The sequence below is a fragment of the Panulirus ornatus genome, chromosome 7, assembly GCF_036320965.1.
Source record: "Panulirus ornatus isolate Po-2019 chromosome 7, ASM3632096v1, whole genome shotgun sequence".
In the NCBI taxonomy this organism is placed as follows: domain Eukaryota; kingdom Metazoa; phylum Arthropoda; class Malacostraca; order Decapoda; family Palinuridae; genus Panulirus; species Panulirus ornatus.
The window spans coordinates 51,599,346-51,611,340 of record NC_092230.1 but is presented as its reverse complement, the minus strand read 5'-3'; the positions used below and the strand labels follow the sequence as shown (position 1 = coordinate 51,611,340).

Sequence of the window (11,995 nt, the reverse complement as noted above, 5' to 3'; positions counted from 1 at the left end):
GTATACTTTATTGTTCATCATACACTCAATCTCCTTGTATACTTTATAATTTATCTACACAGTCCCTCATGATATACTTATTGTTCATTCTACACTCAGTCTCTCCTTGTATACTTTATTGTTCATTCTACATTCAATTTCTCCTTGTATACTTTATTGTTCATTCTATGCTCAGTCTCTCATGGTATACTTTATTGTTCATTCTACAATCAATCTCGCCTGGTACACTTTATTGTTCATTCTACACGCAATCTCTCCCTGTTTACTTTATTGGTTATTCTACACTCAATCTCTTCTTGTATACCTTAGGGTTGATAGAGATGTTCTGTGGAAGGTTTTACGAGTATATGGTGTGGGAGGTAGATTGCTAGAAGCAGTGAAAAGTTTCCACCATGTAAGGCATGAGTACGAGTAAGAAGAGAGGAAAGTGATTGGTTCCCAGTGAATGTTGGTTTGCGGCAGGGGTGCATGATGTCTCCATGGTTGTTTAATTTGTTTATGGATGGGGTTGTTAGGGAGGTGAATGCAAGAGTTTTGGAAAAAGGGGCAAGTATGCAGTCTGTTGTGGATGAGAGAGCTTGGGAAGTGAGTCAGTTGTTGTTCGCTGATGATACAGCGCTGGTGGCTGATTCGGGTGAGAAACTGCAGAAGCTGGTGACTGAGTTTGGTAAAGAGTGTGAAAGAAGAAAGCTGAGAGTAAATGTGAATAAGAGCAAGGTTATTAGGTACAGTAGGGTTGAGGGACAAGTCAATTGGGAGGTAAGTTTGAATGGAGAAAAGCTGGAGGAAGTGAAGTGTTTTAGATATCTGGGAGTGGATCTGACAGCGGATGGAACCATGGAAACGGAAGTGAGTCACGGGGTGGGGGAGGGGGCGAAAGTTCTGGGAGCGTTGAAGAATGTGTGGAAGGCGAGAACGTTATCTTAGAGAGCAAAAATGGGTACGTTTGAAGGAATAGTGGTTCCAACAATGTCATATGGTTGCGAGGCGTAGGCTATGGATAGAGTTGTGCGGAGGAGAGTGGATGTGTTGGAAATGAGATGTTTGAGGACAACATGTGGTGTGAGGTGGTTTGATCGAGTAAGTAATGAAAGGATAAGAGAGATGTGTGGTAATGAAAAGAATGTGGTTGAGAGAGCAGAAGAGGGTGTATCGAAATGGTTTGGTCGCATGGAGAGAATGAGTGAGGAAAGATTGACAAAGAGGATATATGTGTCAGAGGTGGAGGGAACGAGAAGTGGGAGACCAAACTTAAGGTAAGGATAGAGTAAAAAAGATTTTGAGTGATCGGGGCCTGAACATACAGGAGGGTGAAAGGCGTGCAAGGAATTGAGTAAAGTGGAACAATGTGGTATACCGGGGTCGACGTGCTGTCAATGGATTGAACCAGGGCATGTGAAGTGTGTGGGGAAAACCATGAGTGAGTGTGGATAGGGAGCTGTTGTTTCGGTGCATTACACATGACAGCTGGAGACTGTGTGAACGAATGTGGCATTTTACGTCCTTTCATAGCACTACCTTGCGCGCGCGAGGGGAGGGGGGGGGGGTGCTATTTCGTGTGTGGCGTGGTGGCGATATGTGTATGTGTGTGTGTGTGTGTGTGTGTGTGTGTGTGTGTGTGTGTGTTGAGAAAATGTATTGTACATAGATCTCATGTCTATACTCTCAGTACAATGTGGCTCCTAACCTAACATTATCAGTTGTAGATTATCCATCTTTGCCAGTAGTGATAGCCTTAGTCCAGTTACATTCTAGCAAAGGTAATCTTCTCCCAGTTACATTCCAGTAATGGCAGTCATCTTTCAGTTGCATTACAGTTGTGGTAGTTACCTGCCAGTTACATTCCAGTAGTTATACTTATCTGTCAGTTACATTCCAGTAGTGGTAGTTATGTTCCAGTTACATTCCCGTAGTGATAGTTATATTCCAATTACATTCCAGTAGTGGTAGTTATCTTTCAGTTACATTCCAGTGGTGGTAATTATCTCACAGTTACATTCCAGTAGTGGTAGTTATCTTACAGTTACATTCCAGTAGTGGTAGTTATCTTACAGTTACATTCCAGTAGTGGTAGCTATCTCAGTTACATTCCAGTGGTGGTAGTTATCTTACAGTTACATTCCAGTAGTGGTAGTTATCTTACAGTTACATTCCAGTGGTGGTAGTTATCTTACAGTTACATTCCAGTAGTGGTAGTTATCTTACAGTTCCATTCCAGTAGTGGTAGTTATCTTACAGTTACATTCCAGTAGTGGTAGTTATCTTACAGTTACATTCCAGTGGTGGTAGTTATCTTACAGTTACATTCCAGTAGTGGTAGCTATCTCAGTTACATTCCAGTGGTGGTAGTTATCTTACAGTTACATTCCAGTGGTGGTAATTATCTTACAGTTACATTCCAGTAGTGGTAGTTATCTTACAGTTACATTCCAGTAGTGGTAGTTATCTTACAGTTACATTCCAGTGGTGGTAGTTATCTTACAGTTACATTCCAGTGGTGGTAGTTATCTTACAGTTACATTCCAGTGGTGGTAGTTATCATACAGTTCCATATATCATGTTGCGGAATATTATCGTTTTCCTGATGGCACGAACGGAAAGTAGAAGGATTAATCCAGTTGTTGTACGAACGGTTCAGGAGAGTGGTCGGCCATCAGCTGTTGTTATAGCATCAACAACGTAAGTTTGATGATATATGCTTCTGCTCCATACAACGAATTCTAGCTTACTGACACTTTTGTACTTGATGACTTTAATCCACATGAGACTGGTGTTATATGGTTGTTAGTAACCATAAACCACATGATACTGGTGTTATATGGTTGTTAGTAACCATAAACCAAATGATACTGGTGTTATATGGTTGTTAGTAACCATAAACCAAATGATACTGGTGTTATATGGTTGTTAGTAACCATAAACCACATGAGACTGGTGTTATATGGTTGTTAGTAACCATAAACTACATGATACTGGTGTTATATGGTTGTTAGTAACCATAATCCACATGAGACTGGTGTTATATGGTTGTTAGTAACCATAAACTACATGATACTGGTGTTATATGGTTGTTAGTAACCATAAACCACATGAGACTGGTGTTATATGGTTGTTAGTAACCATAAACTACATGATACTGGTGTTATATGGTTGTTAGTAACCATAATCCACATGAGACTGGTGTTATATGGTTGTTAGTAACCATAAACCACATGATACTGGTGTTATATGGTTGTTAGTAACCATAAACCACATGAGACTGGTGTTATATGGTTGTTAGTAACCATAAACCACATGATACTGGTGTTATATGGTTGTTAGTAACCATAAACTACATGATACTGGTGTTATATGGTTGTTAGTAACCATAAACTACATGATACTGGTGTTATATGGTTGTTAGTAACCATAAACCACATGATACTGGTGTTATATGGTTGTTAGTAACCATAAACTACATGATACTGGTGTTATATGGTTGTTAGTAACCATAAACTACATGAGACTGGTGTTGTATGGTTGTTAGTAACCATAAACCACATGATACTGGTGTTATATAGTGGTTGGTTACCATAGACCACATGATACTGGTGTTGTATGGTTGTTAGTAGCCATAAACCACATGATACTGGTGTTATATGGTTGTTAGTAACTATAAACCACATGATACTGGTGTTATGTGGATGCTGGTAACCATAAATCCTTCCTTAGCGCCTAGCTTCTCACCAACTTCGGACTTACTTCCAAGACATTTCCAAACCATTCTATCCCTTTACCCTTGAGATTTGTTTTACTCAGAGCCAAAACATCCAGGTTTCTTTTACTTGAGTATTGTTTCACGCAGAGCCAGAACATCCAGGTTTCTTTCCTCATGCATACTCTTGGTTACGTCCCACGCACATATACATCTTTATTTTCTTTCACACTTGATAGCAGAATCCCACATTAATGAGGCGGTGGTAGGATTAGACAAAGAAAGGCCAAATCCACTCACATCCATTCTCGAGCTGTCATGTTTAATGCACAGAAATTACAGCTCCCTTTTCACATCCAGGCTCCATAGCCCTTTCCATGGTTTACCCCGGACATTTCACATGTCCTGGTTCAATCCATTGACATGACATCGACTCTGGTGTACCACATCATTCCAGTCACTCTGTCCCGTGCATGCCTTTCACCCGTTTGCATGTTCTGCCCCAGTTGCTCAAAATCTTTTTTACTTCATCCTTTTGTCTCCAATATAGGCTCCACAGACCTTTCCATAGTTTACTCCAGACATTTCATATGCTGTGGTTCAGTCCATTGAAAGCACATGGACCCCAGAATACCACATCGTTCCAATTCACTCTATCCCATGCACATCTTTCACCCTCCTGCATGTTCAGGCCCCAGTCACTCAAAATCTTTATTGCTTCATCCTTCCATCTCCAGTTTGGTCTCCCTGTTCTTCCCTCCACTTCTGACACATCCACACATTGTTATCCACAGCCCATATCTCACAACCATATAGCACTGTTGGGAGTGCAATTTCTTCAAACATACCCATTTTTGCCCTCCCAGATAATGTTCTCTCTTTCCACACATTCTTTAGTGCTCCCAGAAGCTTCACTCCCTCCCCCACCCCATGAATCACTCCCACCTCCATGGTCCTTTTTTGCTGCTAAGTCCACTCCCAGATATCTAAAACACTTCTAGTTTTTCTCCATTCTAACTTACACGCCAACTAACTTGTTCCTCAACCCTGTTGAACCTAGATAACCTTGCCTTTATTCACATTTACTGTAAATGTTTTCCTTTCACACACTCTTCCAAACTCAGTCCTCATTTCTTGCAGTTTCTCACTTGAATCAGCCACTAGTGCTGTATCATTAGCAAACAACTGACTCGCTTCTCAAGCCCTCTCATCCCCCACAGACTGCATACTCGCCCCTCGCTCCAATACTCTTGCATTTCCCTCCTTCACCATCCCACCCATTAACAAATTAAACTCCCATGGTGACATCACACACCCCTGCCACAGACCAACCTTCACTTGGAACCATTCATTCTCCTTTCTTCCTGCTTGTTACCTCCCATGCTGTGTATTCTTAAGAACCCTACTTATAGCATCTCTATCAACCCAATAACATGCCTTCTCCAGACCCATAAATACAAATCCATATGTTTTTCTATATATTTCTCACGCATTCTTTAAAGCAAACACCTGATCTACACGTCCTCTACCACTTCTGAAACTACACTGCTCCTCCCCAATCTGATGATCTGCACATGCTTTCACTCAATCAATACCCTTCCATACAACTTACCAGGTATACTCAACAGACTTATACCTATGCAGTTTGAACACTCACCTTCATCTCTCTTGTCTTTATATGTTTTGAAGATTGAGAAACCTTCTCTTTCCAAGGCAGTGGCTCGGAACAATTTCTGTTTTTTTTCTGTGTAACCTACTTTTTTCAAAAACCATTTTTTTAAGCCTTTTTGTGGCTTTTATGGGTTGGCATTGAGACCTTTATTTAATGAAGTATTAGAATGGGGGTAGCTACCACCTGTTAGCTGTTGCAGCATGGGCAAGGTGAATATGGGTTGTTCAGACAATAAGCTCTGGTTATTTGTGAATCAGTCCAAGAAAAATAAGCAGAACTTAGCTTTCCTCACTGATAGTCAAAGGTTTAAAGTGAACCAGATCCTACTAGTCCCCAAGGAATATCTCATTTTGCTCTTAGACACCTCTTTGGACATAAAAGTCTTCAGTCTTTAAAACCTATATTATGTAAATGTGGGAATGAAATGTATCTTATGTGTTAGTAGTAATGATGTATCTAAAGTTAAGAAATATAATTCATTTTCTTTACTCCACAGTTGTGAGGTAATGCAATGCTCTGCAAATTTCTTACCCAACTTGTCTGCAGAAAAGGAATCTCACTACCTCCTGTTGTACAGTGCAGCTCTACTGGATTGCGTCTACTCTCTAGTTCACCTTGGTATTATCGGTGCAAAGAGAGCCAGGTTACCACAGCCAGTAGGACTTCTTGCAATGAAAATACTTTTCAAATAATATACAAATTTCCGTTCATCAGATTAGCTCGTGCAGTTTGCCGAGTGAAGATTTACCAGACACTTCTTAGTAGTCTTGCTGTCCCAGGCACTGGATATCTTGCATATGTGGGATATGTAAACACTAATGTTTTTGCTACAGCTGTCATTGTTAATGGGTTTGCTTGTGTGATGTTGTATGTTATGGGGGGAATATTCCAAAGGATAGTTGGCCATATCTATTACAACACAGAGAGTGATTTAGTAAAGGTCTCACATTTAACTTTCTGGGGAGGACGTAAGGATATTGAGATCCCAACCACTGACATAGTGCCACTTTCTGACACTGGTGATAATCCCACCGACATTTATGTTCACCTTCTGAGATACTCACAGTCCAACTTTTCACTCTATCTCTGTCTTAGGTTTGGTGGCATAGTTGATTACCAAACATTTTACCATGTGTTTGGTCATCCAGAACCTGAAGAACAAATAAAGGTTGAAAGTAAACAGAAACAGTGACTTTGCTGTATTAGTGAAGATATGAAATGGAAGTGAAGATTTTTGAAATAATTTTTATAGATCACTGTTTTTGAGACTTCATCTATGCAACAAAATATTGAAATTATTATACTAGCTTTTATTGCTTAACATTAAATTAAATGTAAAATATCCAGTGCTACGCAAAGGGAATTGTTCTTGGATGCAAAATTTGGCAGAATATCAATGTACTTCACAATGGCTGCCCTCGAATTGGATGCAAGTTTCCACTCCTTGGTTGATGAAGATGAAATCAACTACAGAGTGGTGCAGCAGTTGAATTCAGTGTTTGGGAATAACCTCAAGAACCTACAGAAAGTCTCAGAGCTGGTGGAGGAACTCATGAAGACCAGAGATGAACTAGAGAAGAGGGTAAGACATATTTTGTGGTACTTAAGACTGTCTGTGCTTCATGCTTGTTTGTAGTGTAAAGAAAAGAATTGCAATAAAACCTTCTCATGGAGTGATTAGGGGACCATTGATGACTTGTGTATTGATGTGAATTACCAAACATTTTTGCGTATATGTCTGTGAATGATAGATTTATCACTTCAGTTTTTTCTTTTCTAGTATTAAGAAACAATTTTGAAGTAAGATAAATTGTTTTCTATGGCAGAGAAGCTGATTTTGTAAATGCTGGGAGAATGTTCACAGAATTTAGGACCCCTTACATCACTAGAATGCTCCATATATATGGATAAATTAACTTTTTACCCTAGGAGAGGTAAAGGTGGCATCACATGTATCACATGTATCTGTATCTCCTTCTTTGGCATAGAGAACAGTTTTCATACTCTGACTCCATTTTTTGTAACCTAATGGTCACTTCACAGATACTTGAAGAGCATGCCCACAAGAAGGATAGAGGGAAAATAGAAGGGTATGCCAATAATATCACATAGAGGTCCATTTTTTGAGCTCCCAGACAATGTAAATAACTTACTGCCACAAAAGAAACATCTCTATGTGAATTGCTTAACACTTTCACTGTGACATGTATTAGTACGGTGGTTGCATTATCTAGAGACACTGTGTGTAATAACCAGTTTAGATTTTGCATGGGGCCCCATCTCTTGAACATTCTCTGCTTTCTTAAAACCTTTTAATCCTCTTTATATGCTGTCTGCATTTCCCACACTTTGTTCAGTTTATTCCATTCATCCATTACTCTTGTTCAATAAAAGTACTTCTTTACATCTTTTTGATAAAATTTTTGCTTAATGTCAAGTTATGTTCTCTGTTTTTTCCCTCACTATATCTTTCAAAGAACTGTTATCTGTCTGTTTCATCTAAATGATTTAAAAACAAAGGTTGTGATCAGGTTGCCCCTCTCTTCTCTCTTCCATGATGAGCGAATTTAAGGTGTCTAGTGACTTTTTTTATTAGATCTTTGTTGTTCTTTAGGTCTTCAGACCAAGCTTTAAAAGTTTATTCTAGTTTGGCTTGATATAGGATATGAACAGCTTGCTAGATATTTCCTTATCCATATACCTGAAGGCTGTAAAAATGATGTGCCATAAGCCTTGGAAAATATTGAATGAGATTTTTGCATCTGTATTTATGATTGAAGACACAGCCCTTGTCCCAAATCCACTTTTGTTGATAAGAGAGGGGAACATTTTTCAACAAATTGACATAAAAGCCAAAGACAAACCCACAGAATTAAGCGGAATGAAAATGAATAGAATGGCAGACCTTGATAAGTTTTATCCGAGGATAGTGAAAGAGGCACAATATGAGATGATGAAGCCCTTGTCTGCCCTTTTCAAAAAGTCAATTGCTACAAGAAAAGTTCCGGATGAATGGAAGTTTGCCATTGTAACACTGATATTCAAAACAAGTGATAAGTCGCTGCCCAGAAATTATTGTCCTATTAGCTTAATGTCTTTAGTTGGAAAGCTTATGGAAACTATCATTCAAGTTATAGTAGTAAATCATTTAGAGGACCTCCACTTTATAAACAATTGTCAGTATGGTTTTTAATGAAATTGCTTATGTCAGACAAATCTGCTTGATTTCTTTTATGATAGAGTCAACATGTGTGACAAAAGTAAAGCAGTTGATGTTATCTCCATAGATTTTCAAAAATTTTCAGTAAGGTTCCACATAAAAGATTACTAGTGAAATTTAAGTCACATGCAGTTGAATTTCTTAAGGAAAGGGATGACTCTGTTGTTGACTGGTTAAATAGGTTTTTCGCTGTATTTATGGATCAGGGTGATGTGTCTTAAGATTGGTAGAATAATATTTTTTTCTATGTTAAAGGCTCCACTCAAGTCCATTTCATGGCAAGGCCTTAATTGAAATATACAGTATAGTGCCACTGTATAAAGGCAAGAGGGAAAAGATGATTGTTCAAACTGCAGAGGTATAAGTTTGTTTAGTCTACTTGGTAAGTTGTATAGGAGAGTGGTGATTGGGAGGGTGAAAGCATGTAGAGGGCAACAGAGTAGGGAGGAACAGTGTGATTTGAAGATTGTTAGAGTGATGTGTGGATCAGGAGTTTAAAGAATGCATGTGAGAGAAACAGAGGGATTTGTATGTGGCATTTATGGATCTCGAGAAAGCATATGACAGGGTTGATAGAGATGCCATTTGGAAGGTCTTACAAATATATGATGTGGGAGGAAAACTACTAGAAGCAGTGGAAAGTTTCTTTTGTGTGTAAGGCATGTGTGCAAGTAGGAAGAAAGGAGATTGTGTGGTTCCTGGTGAAGGTAGATTTGCAGCAGGGTTGTGTGATGTCACCATGGCTGTTTAATTTGTTTATGAATGAAGTGGTTAGGAGGATATATGAAAGGGTCTTGGAGAAAGGAAGAGTATGAAGTCTGTAGGGGGTGAGGAGGTTTGGGAAGTGAGTCACTTGTTTCCTGATGATACACCACTAGAGAAAGATCAGAATTAAAGACTACAGAAATTGGTGACTGAATTTGGGAAAGTGTTTGAAAGGAGGAAGTTGAGAGTAGATATCAATATAAGCAATGTTATTAGCAGGGCAGAAGGACAGTTTACATGGGATGTGGGTTTGAATGGAGAAAATTTGGAAGAACTGAAATGTTTTACATTCTTTGGAGTGGACATGGCAGCAAATGGAACCATGGAAGTAGAAGTGAGTCATAGGGTGGGTGTGGGGTGAAGGTTCTGGAAGCATTGAGGAATTTGTGGAAAGAGGGGGTCATTCTCTGGGAGGACAAAAAATAGCAGTGGCAACTATGTTGTATGGATGTGAGGCTATAGATTAGGATGTGCTGAGGAGGGTGGATGAGTTGGAAATAAAAACTTTAAGGACATTATTTGGTGTATGGTGCCATGATCAGGTAATTAATAAAAGGGTAAGACAGAGATGTGGTAATGAGAAGTGTTTGGTTGAGGGAGCAGAAGAGGATGTGCTGAAATGGTTTGCATACATGGAGAGAATGAGTGAGTAGCGGTTGACAAAGAGGATATACATGTCAGAAGTGGAGGTGAAAAGGGATGGGGAGACCAAACTGGAGACAGAAGGATGGAGTGAAAAATATTTTGAGTAACTGAGATCTGAACATGCAGGAGAGTGAAAGAAATGCTTGGGATAGAGTGAATTGGAATGATGTAGTATATCAAGGTGGTGTAGCTAGTGGTGTAGGCACGCAACCAGCTCTTGGGAGCAAAAACTTAAGTAATACCCATAGATGAGAGAAAGTGAACCAACACTGTGGCATCAGGCAGGGGAATCAGGTTTAGAAGTTAGCCTGTGACAGTTTATAAGTCAGACCACTTTTGAATCAACTTTGTCGAATGAGGATGCAAAGCTGGAACTGTCTCAGTTCCCTGTCCTTATGTGCCACCCTTGCATACACCTTTCCAATGCCATCCTCTGCCATTTCTCTTCCTCCACTTTGTTTCCCCATGTGGTAGGTGATCATCTTACACCAACCCCTTTAATTGTACTGTCATACACTGTAAACTCCCCATCTTACATTCTTTTCATGTGCCCAAACCACCTCAAAGTATTATGTTTCACCCATTCTACCACTCCACTATTAATACCCTTTGCATTCCATGCCGTTCCAAATTTTTCATACACCCCTCATTTCTTCATTCCATCTAGTCATTCCACATCCTTCTCTCAAATGGCTTATTTCCACAGCTGAGATTCTTGACCTCTGTGACTCACTCCATGTCTGTGTTCAGCTGCATGAGTCAGGATCAGGAGGCCTGTGCTATCCCTGAAGCCTTTCTTGACTTCCATGGTTACACCTCTACACTTCACTTTTCTAATAAGGGACAATATTAGGTACAGTAGGGTTGAGGGTCAAGTCAATTGGGAGGTAAGTTTGAATGGAAAAAACTGGAGGAAGTAAAGTGTTTTAGATATATGGGAGTGGATCTGGCAGCGGATGGAACCATGGAAGCGGAAGTGAATCATAGGGTGGGGGAGGGGGCGAAAATTCTGGGAGCCTTGAAGAATGTGTCGAAGTCGAGAACATTATCTCGGAAAGCAAAAATGGGTATGTTTGAAGGAATAGTGGTTCAAACAATGTTGTATGGTTGCGAGGCGTGGGCTATGGATAGAGTTGTGCGCAGGAGGATGGATGTGCTGGAAATGAGATGTTTGAGGACAGTGTGTGGTGTGAGGTGGTTTGATCGAGTAAGTAACGTAAGGGTAAGAGAGATGTGTGGAAATAAAAAGAGCGTGGTTGAGAGAGCAGAAGAGGGTGTTTTGAAATGGTCTGCGCACATGGAGAGAATGAGTGAGGAAAGATTGACCAAGAGGATATATGTGTCGGAAGTGGAGGGAACGAGGAGAAGTGGGAGACCAAATTGGAGGTGGAAAGATGGAGTGAAAAAGATTTTGTGTGATCGGGGCCTGAACATGCAGGAGGGTGAAAGGAGGGCAAGGAATAGAGTGAATTGGATCGATGTGGTATACCGGGGTTGACGTGCTGTCAGTGGATTGAATCAGGGCATGTGAAGCGTCTGGGGTAAACCATGGAAAGCTGTGTAGGTATGTATATTTGCGTGTGTGGACGTATGTATATACATGTGTATGGGGGTGGGTTGGGCCATTTCTTTCGTCTGTTTCCTTGCGCTACCTCGCAAATGCGGGAGACAGCGACAGCAAAAAAAAAAAAAAGAAAAATATATATATATATATATATATATATATATATATATATATATTTAATGTATGTATGACTCATGGTGAGGTGCCTGAGGATTGGCGGAATGCGTGCATAGTGCCATTGTACAAAGGCAAAGGGGATAAGAGTGAGTGCTCAAATTACAGAGGTATAAGTTTGTTGAGTATTCCTGGCAAATTATATGGGAGGGTATTGATTGAGAGGGTGAAGGCATGTACAGAGCATCAGATTGGGGAAGAGCAGTGTGGTTTCAGAAGTGGTAGAGGATGTGTGGATCAGGTGTTTGCTTTGAAGAATGT

At 40.0% G+C, this 11,995-nt stretch overlaps 1 protein-coding gene across 2 annotated transcripts in view; it reads left to right on the top strand.

Annotated features, from left to right (window-relative positions):
- Window positions 1-2,616: 2,616 nt before the first annotated feature.
- Rint1 (RAD50 interactor 1) overlaps window positions 2,617-11,995 on the top strand; it is a 223,513-nt gene continuing 214,134 nt past the window's right edge. Inside the window, exons 1-2 of one of the 2 annotated variants that reach the window (XM_071663813.1) lie at window positions 2,617-2,679; window positions 5,863-6,948. In XM_071663813.1, the coding sequence (XP_071519914.1) occupies window positions 6,763-6,948 (186 nt within the window). In that variant the 5' untranslated portion in view covers window positions 2,617-2,679; window positions 5,863-6,762. Of the gene's footprint in view, window positions 2,680-5,862; window positions 6,949-11,995 lie in introns of those variants that run through there. The other variant, XM_071663814.1, reaches the window with a different exon arrangement.